Source organism: Lithobates pipiens, unplaced genomic scaffold (genome assembly GCF_037356315.1).
Source record: "Lithobates pipiens isolate NorthernLeopardFrog02 unplaced genomic scaffold, aLitPip1_a1.2 Scaffold_19, whole genome shotgun sequence".
In the NCBI taxonomy this organism is placed as follows: Eukaryota; Metazoa; Chordata; class Amphibia; order Anura; family Ranidae; genus Lithobates; species Lithobates pipiens.
In genome coordinates, this window is record NW_027507764.1 from 489,720,990 (window position 1) to 489,736,506 (window position 15,517).

The following is a 15,517-nucleotide window of genomic DNA, read 5'->3' on the forward strand; positions in this document are numbered from 1 at the left end:
TGCAAACTCAGGGCGTGGCCATGGGGACAGCTTGTGCACCCTCTTACGCAAACTTATATCTGGGCGGGTGGGAGCAATCAGTGTTTACTAATGAATCTCTACAAACTTATTTAGACTGTGTTCTTCTCTGGTACAGGTTTATAGATGACCTTCTAATCGTCTGGACAGGTACTGTCCAGACTTTGGAAACATTTGTGGAAAAACTGAATGTTAACACATTCAATTTAAAATTTACTTATGTATACCACTTAACCAGAATTGCCTTTTTGGACCTTAACATCACTAAAGACAACTCTGGAAGATTAATCACTGACCTCTATCGCAAGCCATCATCTGGAAACACTTTATTACACGCTAAAAGTTCGCATCCCCGCCCCCTAATACGTAGCATTCCATACGCTCAATATCTACGAGCAAGAAGAAATTGTACAACTGACCAAAATTTTCTTGTTCAAGCAAAGAATCTACAGGAGCGCCTCCTTAATAGAGGCTACTCACGATCTATTTTGAGAAAAGCATTCAACAAAGCCTATGGGCGCACACGGGAGTCTCTACTTTATGGCCCTCCCAGATCAACTCACCCCCCTACAGTTAAGATCATCACAAAATATTCTGCACACCACAATACCCTTAGAAACATCCTATCACAACACTGGCACTTCTTAACAGATCACCATACTTTGAACAAATATATTAGACAAACCCCAGAACTGGTTTTTAAAAGAGCAGCCACTCTTGGGGACAAACTTACTAAAAGCCACTATCAAACTTCCGTATCAAACCGGCAGGGTCCACGAGGTACTCATCCCTGTGGTGACTGTTCTAGATGTCCCTGGATTTTAGAGGCTACTACATATAGTCTCCCAAATGGAGAGGCTTTTACTCCAATGTTCCATGCCAGCTGTGACACAAAGGGTGTTGTCTACATAATGATATGCGCTTGTGGGGCATTTTACGTAGGCAAAACTATTAGAGAGTTTCGCCAACGTATAGGCGACCATCTTTATTACTCATCGGGCGGTAAGCTTACCGCAGTTGGTCGCCATATAGGCATTCACCATAGGTATCAGCCCCAAGTGGTAAAATTCTTTATACTTGAAGTGATCCATGAGGACACCCGGGGTGGGGACTGGGATAGAGAAATTTTAAAACGAGAAACCCTATGGATAGAACGCTTAGACGCTCTGGTCCCGCCAGGATTGAATGAAACAAAAACATATAAATACTTTCTTAAATAACAATAAAAACAAGAAATATATGGAAACTGTTTTTTCACTTGCCCTTTGCATTTTTAGTTATTATATAAGTTCCACTGCTCATCCTAGTCCTCTAATCTGCCAGGTACCCTTTGAGCCTATCCCGGTGCTTTCCGTCCTTGACATCCCAAAATAAATAATAAAAAATTCTTTTGGTGCAGGCTAACGGTATACTATATGGACTAACTGTCCCTGTTGCCTTAAGCACCTCATGCGATCTATTTATATATTGAATTATTATTAAACTTGTTTGTATCTTTCCACAGATAAGTTGAAGTAATGGTGAGAGTTTACATATATTATGACATGTATGTAAAAATGTAGCCAATGTTTATAGTTGTAAATTTATCTTTTTCTGCTCATCTATCTGCTTATATGTATTGTTCCACATTTAAAAACGAGGTGTGCAATATCTAAACCGTGTGATATCCAGGTACAATATGGAGGATGGGAGGAGACTCCCTGGGGCGGGCACGCGCCTCTCCGGCGGCCCCGATAGGCCCCCATAGCAATGGGCGGGATCGGGTCCGCTTTAGCGATGAGTCACTGAGGTTTCCTTGGTGACCATCGCTGCTGTGCGTCGCCACGTTGTTGGCACACGCGCAGTAGGAGCGGCGGACCCGGCGACGTCATAGCCCGGCGCCCGCGCCGGATTTCTGACGCCGCCGGGTTGGAGGTTAAAAGAGCGCCATCATGGCGCTCTTTTACAGCGGACAGAACGGAGGACACAGATCCTCTGACCGGATTTATCGCCTGGTCTGAGGAATACAAGATGAAGGTTACTAATAGGTATGAGCTCCTATATATTCTGGGCATTTTAGGTGTAATACACATATATAGATGGTCGGCTGATGGTAATAATTTCCTTATTAGGCTAATAATATACACTCTGGATTGACTGGGCAAAATCTTTGGACCCCCTCCTGAAAGAGGTGTAATATCCATACATATTGGATCCAGCACATGTATATTTTCCTAAATGTGTTTCCTGGCGTACTACCTGAGCCTCAGCACTTAATGAAAGAACCGCAATATTTACCTATGCTGCATCATCTTTAAGGCATTTGGCTATACGGGTATGTAGTTTTCTACATCTATAATGTGACATAAATAATCACGCCTCAGCAATATAACCTACTTATATATTTATATATATATATATGTGTATACCCCTAACGCTTAGACACTCTTGATTGTTGTTTTGTAGCTGACTTTAAAACCTCCCGTGTCCGCCCCAAAGGGTGGTCACTGCCTGGCTTGGCATGGACTGCCCGAATTCCAGATGTCCTGAGTTATCCACACGGTGGTGAGCTGCACATTTAGTGTTTGTTAAAAACCTCTACCCTTCTGTAAAAAATACATCAAATACTCTGAAAAATATGTGTTGTATTTATGTTATCGTTGAATAATTCGTGATAAATTCTATTTTAGACAAACAAGGTCTCCTGAAGAAGCGACAGATTAGTCGCGAAACTAGTCGAGAAACCAACGACCGTATTGAACACAAAATACTGTTGTAACAAACCTTGTCTATGTTATAGCTATAATATATATGTATTTATTTATGCATGTATAAAAAACTTCTTTTTTTCTTTTCTTCCCCCCCCCCCCTTTGTACTTTGGTAAAAAAACTTTTTATAATCAATAATAAATATTTGTATTTTATATAAAACTGGTATCAAGACAGTCCATCATTCTGTTGGGTGACTTGTAGGTGAATCATGGTTATGATGTTCCATGTATAATCTCTTGTCGTTTCCCCAAAAAATCTTTCTACATTGTAAAACAATCCAAAATGTTAAACTCTAAAACAGATCCTCAGACCGATCGAGGTCTGTACTCGCATCAGTGAGCTATAAATAATTAGAACTGAGTGACTCCAGTATCACAGAAGAAGGCTTGGAACTTCCAGCAGAAGTGTTGGTTGGTCTTCCATTCTCTCTCTTATTGGGGTGGCAGGTACTCGGCTGGATACGGTTTGTTTCCTACTGAAATCCACCTGGTGTATTGTTCTCGGATGATGATGTCATATTGAGGGATGAATGAATAATAATAAGGAAAAAAAGCCTGGTGTTAATGCTGATTATCTGCAGAATTGAGTTGAGAGTTCTGGGAGCTCAGTTCCCATTTGTATTTAGGGTAGAAGGAAGTTGAAGTTTGTCATTTGATTACTGTGAAGTGGACTTTATATGAGCATTATTATATGTTCTCAAAAATATTAATCAGTGATACCCATCTTATCCTGTCCCTTGACCATTTTATTATTTATTGATATCATCACTACTATTATTATATTTTTTATATCACCAATGCGCAAGATCATCTCTTTTTATTATGCAGCCATGAAGCAACAACAGGGAGAAAAGAATATATATGCATTATTTTACCAAGTTTCAGAAAGTTAAAACAGTTTATATACAATTGATAGAGCATGTACACCACATAGGCAAAAGTCTGTGGACACCTGATCATAAAACTTAACCACTTGCCGACCGCCGCACGACGATGTACGTCGACAGAATGGCACGGGCAGGCATAAGGGCTTACATGTACGTCCTTGCCTGCCCGCGGGGCGGGGGCCCGATAGGGCCCCCGCCCGGTGCCTGCGGCGGTCGGTATTCGTTCGGGAGCGATCCCGGACGAGGGGACGGCCATTCATTCATGGCCACCCCCTCGCGATCGCTCCCGACGAATGAAAATGTCCCGTGACATCACTTCCTCTCCTGTAATGTAAACACAGGAGAGGAAGTGATGTATTCTCTCCTCCGTGTCGGTATTTTTCGTTCCGGCACCGAGGAGAGAGCATCGGTGAGTTGCACAAGCACTACACTACACAGTAGAACATGCCAGGCACACTCACACCCCCCCTTTACCCCCCGATCACCCCCCAATTACCCCTGTCCCCCCAGTCACAGTGACACCAATTGCTTTTTTTTTTTTTGCATTGGTGTCATTTGTGACTGTAATAACTGTTAGGGCAGTTAGGGTTAGCCCCCTTTAGTTCTAATGTGCCCCCCTAACCCCCCCAATAAAGGTTTAACCCCGTGATCACCCCCCGTCGCCAGTGTCACTAAGGCTGGGTTCACATTGCATCGGTTTATGAGAACGAATGTGATTCGCACCGCACTGCAGTGCAAATCACATCCGATCTCTGTGCGATTCGAGTTCAGCCATACAGATAGTATGGCTGAATTCGTGTCGCACCCGCCGCACCCGTCGCAAATTCGCACGGGACCCTTTTTTTGGCCCCCAGCAGAATCGGATCGCATGGGTGTTCACACCATGCGATCCGAGTTTGCAGATCGCACTGCGATATGCAAACTGATCTGGGGGTGTCATTAACATTTCACTGACACTCCCAGCAGTTCGCATAGGGCAGTGTGAACTGCCGCCGGGAGGCATGCGATGTGGGAACCCACCACGGATTCGTGGCATTCCCGCATCGCTCCAGTGTGAACCCAGCCTAATAAGCGATCATTTTTCTGATCGCTGTATTAGTGTCACAGGTGACGCTAGTTAGGCAGGTAGGTATTTAGGTTCGCCGCAGCTTTTTATAGCGCCAGGGACCCCCATATACTACCGCATAAAGCCCCCTGATTTCCCCCTAGTTAACCCTTTCACCAGTGATCACCATATAACTGTTACAGGTGACGCTGGTTGGTTAGTTATTTTTTTATAGTTTCAGGGCACCCGCCATTTATTACCTAATAAAGGTTTAACCCCCTGATCACCCGGCGGGTGTCATTTGTGACTGTAATAACTGTTAGGGCAGTTAGGGTTAGCCCCCTTTAGTTCTAAGGTACCCTCCTAACCCCCCCAATAAAGGTTTAACCCCGTGATCACCCCCCGTCGCCAGTGTCACTAAGGCTGGGTTCACATTGCAGCGGTTTATGAGAACGGATGTGATTCGCACCGCACTGCAGTGCAAATCACATCCGATCTCTGTGTGATTCGAGTTCAGCCATACAGATAGTATGGCTGAATTCGTGTCGCACCCGCCGCACCCGCCGCACCCGCCGCAAACTCGCACGGGACCCTTTTTTTGGTCCGCAGCAGAATCGGATCGCATGGGTGTTCACACCATGCGATCCGAGTTTGCAGATCGCACTGCGATATGCGAACTGATCTGGGGGTGTCATTAACATTTCACTGACACTCCCAGCAGTTCGCATAGGGCAGTGTGAACTGCCGCCGGGAGGCATGTGATGCGGGAACCCGCCGCGCATTCGTGGCGTTCCCACATCGCTCCAGTGTGAACCCAGCCTAATAAGCGATCGTTTTTCTGATCACTGTATTAGTGTCACAGGTGACGCTAGTTAGGCAGGTAGGTATTTAGGTTCGCCGCAGCTTTTTATAGCGCCAGGGACCCCCATATACTACCGCATAAAGCCCCCTGATTGCCCCCTAGTTAACCCTTTCACCAGTGATCACCATATAACTGTTACAGGTGACGCTGGTTGGTTAGTTATTTTTTTTATAGTTTCAGGGCACCCGCCATTTATTACCTAGTCTCACTAGTGTACCCCTAAATTTAGGGGTGTCTACTTTCCAAAATGGGGTCATTTGGGGGGGGTTTGTGCCATCTTGGCATTTTATGGCCTTCAAAACTGTAACGCCCTTAGAAAGCCTGAAGGCGGTGCTTGGTTTTCGGGGCCCCGTACGCGGCTAGGCTCCCAAAAAGTCCCACATATGTGGTATCCCCGTACTCAGGAGAAGCAGCAGAATTTATTTTGGGGTGTCATTTCACATATGCCCATGGCATGCGTGAGCAATATATCATTTAGTGACAACTTTGTGAAAAAAAATAAAAAATAAAAAGTTTGTAATTTTCCCGCAACTTGTGGCAAAATATAAAATATTCCATGGACTCAACATGCCTCTCAGCAAATAGCTTGGGGTGTCTACTTTCTAAAATGGGGTCATTTGTGGGGGTTTTGTGCCATCTTGGCATTTTATGGCCTTCAAAACTGTAATAGGTAGTGAGGAGTGAAGTCAAATATTTACGCCCTTAGAAAACCTGAAGGCGGTTCTTGGTTTTCGGGGCCTCGTACGCGGCTAGGCTCCCAAAAAGTCCCACATATGTGGTATCCCCGTACTCAGGAGAAGCAGCAGAATTTATTTTGGGGTGTCATTTCACATATGCCCATAGCATGTGTGAGCAATATATCATTTAGTGACAACTTTGTGAAAAAAAAAAAAAAAAAAATTAAGTTTGTAATTTTCCCGCAACTTGTGGCAAAATATAAAATATTCCATGGACTCAAAATGCCTCTCAGCAAATAGCTTGGGGTGTCTACTTTCTAAAATGGGGTCATTTGTGGGGGTTTTGTGCCATCTTGGCATTTTATGGCCTTCAAAACTGTAATAGGTAGTGAGAAGTGAAATCAAAAATTTACGCCCTTAGAAAGCCTGAAGGCGGTGCTTGGTTTTCGGGGCCCCGTAGGCGGCTAGGCTCCCAAAAAGTCCCACATATGTGGTATCCCCGTACTCAGAAGAAGCAGCAGAATTTATTTTGGGGTGTCATTTCACATATGCCCATAGCATGTGTGAGCAATATATCATTTAGTGACAACTTTGTGTAAAAAAAAAGAAAATAATTATTTTTTGTCATTATTCAATCGCTTGAGGCAAAAAAATAAAATATTCAATGGGCTCAACATGCCACTTATCAATTTCCTTAGGGTGTCTACTTTCCAAAATGGGGTCATTTGGGGGGGTTTTGTACTGCCCTGCCATTTTAGCACCTCAAGAAATGAGATAGGCAGTCGTAAACTAAAAGCTGCGTAAATTCCAGAAAACGTACCTTAGTTTGTAGATGTGACAACTTTTGCGCAAACCAATAAATATACAATTATTGACTTTTTTTTTAACAAAGACATGTGGCTGAATACATTTCGGCCTAAATGTATGACTAAAATTGAGTTTATTGGATTTTTCTAATAACAAAAAGTAGAAAATATCATTTTTTTTCAAAATTTGCGGTCTTTTTACGTTTATATCGCAAAAAATAAAAATCGCAGAGGCAATCAAATACCATCAAAAGAAAGCTCTATTTGTGGGAAGAAAAGGACGCAAATTTTGTTTGGGTACAACATTGCATGACCGCACAATTACCAGTTAAAGCAGCGCAGTGCCAAATTGTAAAAAGACCTCTGGTCATTTACCAGCAAAATGGTCCGGTCTGAAGGTGGTTAAAGCCGAGTTCCAGGCTTTTTTTTTTTAAGTCAGCAGCTACAAAAATTTAGCTGCTGACTTTTCATACACAGACACTTCCACGGTCCAGTGATGGAGCCGTATGGAGCCCCGGCTCCTCTCCGCATCCTCTCCTCGGCGCATCCATTGGAACTGTGGGCACCTGGGTGTGACAGCTTGCGGCTTCACAGCTGGGCACACACTGTGCGAGTCTTGTTGCGCTCTCCTAGTGGACAGGCAATCTTCTGGGACCTGTCTTAAGTCCCAGAAGATTGTCGAGAGGGAGGGACTGCCTAGTGGAGAGGAGTCACTGTCTAGGCGGCCCATGGGTGGAAGGAGGAAGTGGGACAGGAAGTCCCTCCCTAAAGTAGTCACCCACTTCCCCCCACTTTTGGGTGGAACTCCACTTTAAATGCGATTATTGGACACCCCATTTTAAAACCAAAACCATGGCTAGTGATATGGAGAGTTGGCACCATTCTATATAGCTATAAAAGCCACCATTCTTTTGGAAAGGCTTCCCATAAGATTTTACAGTGTGCCTGTGCTAATTAAAAGATAATTTCTGAGGTCAGGTACTGATGTTGGACGAGAAGACTTGGCTAGTAATCAGTGTTCCAACTCATGCCAAATGTGTTCAATAGGGTTAAGGTCAGGGCACTGTGCGAGCCACTTGAATTCCTCCACACCAAACTCATCAAAACACCTTTATGGACCTTTTTTGTGCCCATGGGTAGAGTCATGCTGGAACAGAAAAGGGCCTTGCCGTTACGGCAAGGTAGGAAGTGCATAATTATCTAAAAATATTTTTTGTATGCGCTAATATTTTGTTTAGAAAGTCCACATTTCCACATTTGGCCATTCGGTGTATTTAGCAGTTTGTCTGGATTTGCCCTTTAAGCTGAATATTCACAGACCTGGTGCATCTGGTAAATATAACAATGAAAAATGGCAAGCACACAAAGTAGGATCTCATCTGCTAATTATTTTGCAGCTTTATTTGTATTTTTAATTACAACACAATAAAACAATGGTAATTACAGAAGATGCAATAATATAAAAAGCGACCAACCCCCTACCCTTAAGACACTTACAGCAGACAACAACTGCCCCACCCTAAAACAGCCCTCCTGGAGAGAAACAGTAAAATAAATAGTAATAAATAGAATTAATCACTGCACAGCGTTTAATACTTTGACTGCACAAATGGAAAAAGCGATGTTTAGCGCAGTGGATGACAAACTGTCAGTCGTCTGGTCAAAACTGCAATAATCTATTATTTCACATTTATTATAAGAATGATGCAGTCAAAGTATTAAAGTATTGTAAACAAGTTTTGATTGAAAAATAAATGTAAATCATGGTCTATGGCATACAATAAAACTATAATAATAATAAAATTAAGAACCCCTTGACCTTTGATGGTGTAATATATGGGGGCAGAAATGATCTTTTTGTGGTTAGTTTTATAATATCTATTTAAATTTTAGCCTCTATTGGTCTCGGCAATGACTCTGGGTATTAAAATACAACTCCTGTTCACATACTGCATTGACAGAAAATTAATGTTTTATAGATCCATCTAAGCACTACAAACATTTCCTGGTTATATCACAGTCTTGATACAAGTTAGCACCAATTATTCAGGTCTGTGTTAGCACACAAAGAAGCTTTGTGTTTGTCAGTAGAAGCAAAATAGAATATTATATCTACCAGGACTCTAAAAGATAAAAATAAAATATATCCAATATAACATCTAATACAGGAAAGCTTCATCCAACATTTCAGCATAATATAAATAACACAGTGAGCACTCCCCATACCATACTTCTATAATCTTTATAATGTACCTTGTCAGTATTTATGTCCATATACACTGCCTCTAAGGGAGTTCGATTTTGATAAATACATTTTTTATCATTAATATGAAAGAATAAAAATACTGATTACTTTATGCTCATAGAGTTATAAGTGGGAAAAATACATTTTAAAATGTGAAATACAGATTCGTTTTACTAAGCTTTTAGTTCTCTTAAGAACTGCTTAAAAATGTTAAATTAAATGTTAATAAAAAAATAAAAAAACAACACATTAATTGCCATAGAGGCCATTTTTAAAACCTAATGTCATTAAAAAGGACCTTTTCATTTCAGGTGGCAACCTGCTACAATTTTCTAATACTGCCGAATATTTAAAATGTTCCCTTCTTTCCATGGCAACAATGCTCTGTAGATGACATTTTTTGAGAATTCTTCTCCCACCATTCTTGTAATTGGCTTGCTGCTTTTAACAGAAGTCAGCATAGTACTGGAGGTCAAATCACAGCCATTCTCATCAACGGCCTTACATTTACAATAGTAAGAGTTCATCTTTGGTGCAATACTTATTAAGCGTGCTACAGATTTAAAAGAATGCTGGAGGGATGCCATGTTCTTTATTAAGACACTGGCACTTACAATATGGCCATGATAGACTGACACTCCCATTTAGCACTTTCATGGTATACACACACATTTTGGGCAGACTTCAAGAATACCCAGTATTCTGGTATGAGAGGCTGATCAGGGTATCTAGTCTTATAACTCAAGCTTTTTAGCATAATCACCTGGCTACTATTTGCATGCAAAAATAATTATGGGATTATGAAAAACAATGCAATATGAGACATTGGATTTTTTTTTTTAATTAAGGGGAAGGAGGGTTTAATCACAAACTCTGGTTCAGCATTTATAAATCTCTAGTTATACAGCATGGAAAAAGTTGTCACTTATTTCTATTTTATCAGGGACTCTCTGTAAAGGTGGCCTTGGAATGGTAAGTCGGGAAATATCTGCCCATCCCCAAGTGACTTATTCAGTTTCGGGACTGACCACGATCCTCCAGGCCACGTAACATTTCTGAACCCCACATAGACCAAAAAGGGATTGCAACAAACTGCTTAGAGACTTTCCAAGCTGGAAAATCTCTTGCACAAACATGTTATACTTACTTGCCCTACGCAATGGTTTTGCATGCAACAGCCCAATACTCCTCTTCTCAGGTCCCTTGCTGGCACTCCTGGCCCCTCCCTCCTGCTGAGTGCACCCAGAGCAAACAGCTTGCAATGGGGGCTCCCAAGCTGTGTGTCCATTTACACAAAGAGCTGTAGCTCTGATCCACCCTCTCTGATTGGCTCAGTGGATGTGATTGACAGCAGCAGGAGCCAATGGCTCCCACTGCGATCTCAGCCAATGAGAGGCAGTGTCACCTGAGAGCCAGGACACTCATGCACATCGCTGGATCAAGATGGGGCTCAGGTGAGTATAAGGGGGGCTGGAGGATGCTGCACAAAGGTGTTTTTTTATCTTGCATCCTGTGCCTTTACAACCACTTTAAGGCTACTTTCACACTGAAGGCATTTTAGCGTTAAAAATAGCACCTGTAAAGAGCCTGAAAACCGCCTCCCATGCCACCCAAGTGTGAAAGCCCGAGTGCTTTCACACTGGGGAGGTGCGCTTGCGGGACATTACAAAAAGTCCTGTAAGCAGCATCTTTGGAGCACTGTATACAGCACTCCTAAACCGCCCCCTGCCCATTGGAATGCATGGGCAGCTCTTTCCAAAATTCCTGAAAAGTGATTCGGAAGTACCACAACACGGGAGGTTATAACTCTTTCTTCGGCCGCTAGTGGTGATTAAAAGCGCCCCGCTAGTGGCCAAAAAGTGCTGCTAAAATGTAAAGTTAAGCTAGAACGAGCAGCGCTTTACTGTTAGCGCGGGTGTGGTCCCAGTGTAAAAGTAGCCTAAGTCAATTATGGATTGCTTTACAGTTATGAATTTCAGAGGACAAGAGACATCAAAGGCTTTGCTAGAAGATGTTGCACACACCAAGGCTTTTGCATTTTTATATATCTGAGCTGAATGGCCTTTATCGCATGACACATTTCACTTAATTTTAAAACAACTCTGCGGGATCTATAAAAGAAATATCCAGCCAGAAGAATCCTGTAAACAAGCAGCTTTCTATAGCAGAAAGCAAGATCTTCACTCACTTGCAGAGCTAGGAGGACAGCTGCTAATAGCCACTTCCAGGTATGACAGAAGTATGGTTCTTCCCACAGGTTGCTATGTTACTACTGTGTCCGGAAAAGGAAGTAGTGAAAGGAACCACAACACCCAGCAGAGGAGCATGCTAACCAATATGCCTGGAAGTATTTAATAGCTGGGGTACTGCTAGCTCTATAACAGAGAGAAGAATGTGCCACCTGCCAGAGGCAAGTATTCATCTCCTTCTTTTACAGGGTGCTTATAGCTGGTGCTTTTACACTAGTAATAATGGCATTTTAAAACTCACTATTCATGGTTCAGTCTATTATCAATGATCAGATACAGGATGGACATCCTTCAATGTGCACTAGATAACTAAAGACATTTGCCCCTTCAGAAAAAAATTATCAGATCTAAAAAGAAAAAAAAGAAATAGTTGGGTGTTGGGTGCAAAGAAAAACAAATCACATTCTTTAACCATTGTTTTATAAAAGCTGCCTGCAAGTTTTCTAAAAGTTTTCTTCCATCATAACTGTTGGACTGTATGCAAACAATGGGATGTGGACGTCCCTAAAATGGGTATCGATTCAAATTTTTGTATCTGATAAATTAAAGAGTTGCTTTGTATACTCCTACCGCCAAGGTACAGTACATCTTTTTTAGTTGTTTATTTTGCAGTTTATTTGATCGAGTGACAATTGTTGAAAACAAACTGGAAATGTTTAGCTATGACAATTATGTTATTCCAAAAAAATGTAAAAAACAAAAATGTAAAACAAATAAATAAGCACCACAAAAGCAAACCATGTATTTTCCTTTCTATATTTTATGTAGACTATAAAATACGATCTTATCTTTGCTTGCAGTATTTTTTCTTCGCTTGCTTTTACTTTTTACATTATAATTACACGTTACATCTTTATCTTAAGCTTACCTAAAACAACTGCTATCATCAGCATACTTTTTTTCTTAAGGACTATTTAAGGTCCAACTGTCTCATCCCAATCAAATCTACCCTCTTACCACATTAGCTTAGCTACACTTGGACAAAAGCATTACCATATTTTTTAGGTCTCTCCCATTTGTGGATTAGAGAAAAAAAATGCTCCCCACTTTAACAATGTTGGAGAGTGACACTATGTATTATATAAGTCCTATGTTTAACATCTCACTTATTTCCATTGGAAATTTAAACAAAAGTTGTATTGTTCCAACAGGGAAATGTGAACATATGTATATATGCACCACTCATGTAGGCAAACATAGAAAAATAATTTAACATAGGTAATATTATGCTTCTTGGTTGCAACCTGCATTTGCCATACATCATAACTAGCATTTCATATAGATGATTTTTCTGAAGGTCAAAGGGCACAAACAGCAAGAACAGCACTCTTTAAGACAGTAAGATATTTATAAAAAAGAAAAAAAAACTAATGACAGCCAACAGGACACCAATGAAGTTAAAGGCATACTGTTTTCATGGAGCAGTTACTCTCCAATGCACTGACTTTCAGCCAGTTGACCACACATAAATGGCATTCGGTGTTACCTTCATTACCTGTTTAGTTAGCATAGTGCTGGTAAAAGCATAACACTGATATACAAAAAAAGAAAAAACAAAAACATCTCTTGCTTTTTAATATGGAAAAAATAAAACATGAAAAAACACCTGCTACTGCAGGATGAATGGTAATAATGACAGCACTTTCAAAATGCTTTGGTACTTCAGTTTCGTCTGGTCCTGCTCCTAATAAGATCAAGCCACTTTCACCCTTTGAGAACTAAAGTGAACATGCAGTTTGAGAACACTTTAGTATGGAACATGCAGTAATCAGATTCTCTGCTAAATAGATAGAATTTAGATGGATGTACTTGTATAAGGCAATTCATATTATCGTGCAACATGGTTTGAATGTACAGTAGACCTCTGTGGATGAAAACAGTCAACATTTTCTTCTGCCTCCTCTTTTGTTTAGTACCACTGTCTTATTTGGTTATACCAACCATTAGTCTTTCCTATGGAATAAAACATGTTTTTAGAAGCTGTTGGATACAACAATCTATTAAAACCTCAAATCTCATAATTTTCTATCCACGTCCACATTATTTTGTGGCAAGCAAGCCATGCCTAATAGAATCTGAAAACTGATAAGATAGTACTCAAAGCGTTACAAATACGTAATACTTGTAGCAATTTTCTTCTCAACATGACGGCCATTTTGCCACAGCTCACTGCAATCCATTTCAAAGACATTCTGCTTCCTGCCAGGCTTTCAAATAAGTGTTCCTGTCAGACCTGCTAAGTGCCAAAGGCAGTGGAATGCAACTTGATAAAATATAATGATGCCAAAAAAAAATAAAAAATTAGAAACAAACAAGATAAAACAAAAAAGTTTCACTTTGTTCTGTATATTCATGACTATAAATGTGTTAAAACGTTTTGGACAAAGCTCAGAAAAGTTGTATAAAACACAAAATAAATGTATCATTATTAAGGCTGTTTCTATATTGCAGATATTTTGGCCCCTTGTTAGTTGGAAAAAAGTCTGTCCAAACAGTCTGAAGGTCCCATGTGACTTGTTCTCCCACAAGGTCAACCGTGGGTGTCTTCCCGTAGCAGACAGTGAATCAATCCTCTTTGGACACAAAGCTATTTTGGGTCTTCACACTCTCCCTAAGGTTCCGTATGGGCGATTCTTATGTTCGTTTGTTGCTCACACTTAAGAATATGTGTCTGTGCAGCACATATCATTTTCAAAGAGGATCTGGAGTTTTCAAAAACTAAAAAAATGTAAAAGAATATTTTAGTAAAGTAAATTTTTGTTCACCTTTCTCTTCATTGTTGACTCCTGGAAAGGTAACACCATCTCCAGAGTTTAGAAGGAAGGCCTAAAATTGAATGACAAAGAAATACAAACGGACTGGAGGAACAGCAAAAACTTTTGGAAGCTTCCCAGGTGATTGAATCCCCACTCAGGTGGGGGCACAAAACCTCTTGGGTTTTAAAGATCAGCCATAAGACCCTGGCTCACAGATGCCTGTGTCTAGCTAGGGATAATAGCTCTGATGGTGATTCTCAAGTAACCTCGAAATTCTACACTAGGAATTGTTAGATCACACCCACTCTTGCATAGAGCGTTTACAGTACAGTATGTGTCGGGGTGTTCCTTTCCTCTTAAATTGAAACACGGTGTAAACCAAGACAAGGAGGCACAAGGCCAGGATACAAGGGATTACAATAGCTATGGCTTTCACAGTGCTGGCTGTGTTGTCCAGCTTCATAACAATGTCTACATCATCTTGAGAACTGGTTCGTTCTTTTTCTCGGTCCATGGAGCCATCACACCCCATGAAATCTTTAAGGATAGAACGTGGGTATCCAGGTTCTACACGCAGTCTCTGATTGTGGAATTTCCAGTATTCTTTTCCTTTATAAAAATAGGTGAATCCTGAAAAAGCAAGATAAGAGCATTAAAAAAACAACAAAAAAACACAATAATAAATAAATAAAATAAAAAAGCAGTGCTAGATTGTGCTTCTGCATGTTTGCAAAATTCACAAAAAAACATATGAATGAATCAATGAATGAATAAATGAATCAAAGCCAAACTAAAAGATCTTAAAAATATTAATATAGTTATCTACTTACTGTATGTATCTAATATGATTAAATACATTTCACTGCTTTAAATACCAACTAGACGATCTGTCTCTGGTTTCAACATGCTTACAGGAGGAAATAGTAGAGTAATGCACTCAGCAGTTTGCCGCTTCCTCTTTACTGTTCAATCACAAAATTAATGAAAGTTTGTTATCATGCTGTATTGTGTAATTGTAGTAGCGAAAAGTGGGGTTACCAACCTTGCTATGCTGTCTGGCTTACAAGACTGGCTAAATGCAATTACAAATTTAGGGGCTTAAACAAATCATGTACCATGTATTTCAGCTGCATGTTTAGCTTTTTGCTTGTAGTTCAGCATTAATAGCTTTCTTACTGGAATTTCTTTAATAGGCTAAAAAATTGTATTTATGAAAGAGTTA

The 15,517-nt window shown here is 40.6% G+C and overlaps 1 protein-coding gene across 3 annotated transcripts in view; it reads right to left on the reverse strand.

Moving 5' to 3' along the window:
• Positions 1 to 8,413: 8,413 nt before the first annotated feature.
• The window catches only part of MMP16 (matrix metallopeptidase 16), a 322,591-nt gene continuing 315,487 nt past the window's right edge, over positions 8,414 to 15,517 (reverse strand). For all 3 annotated transcript variants that reach the window (XM_077492987.1, XM_077492988.1, XM_077492989.1), the window contains one exon: positions 8,414 to 14,925. In XM_077492987.1, the coding sequence (XP_077349113.1) occupies positions 14,591 to 14,925 (335 nt within the window). In that variant the 3' untranslated portion in view covers positions 8,414 to 14,590. The remainder of the gene's footprint in view (positions 14,926 to 15,517) is intronic.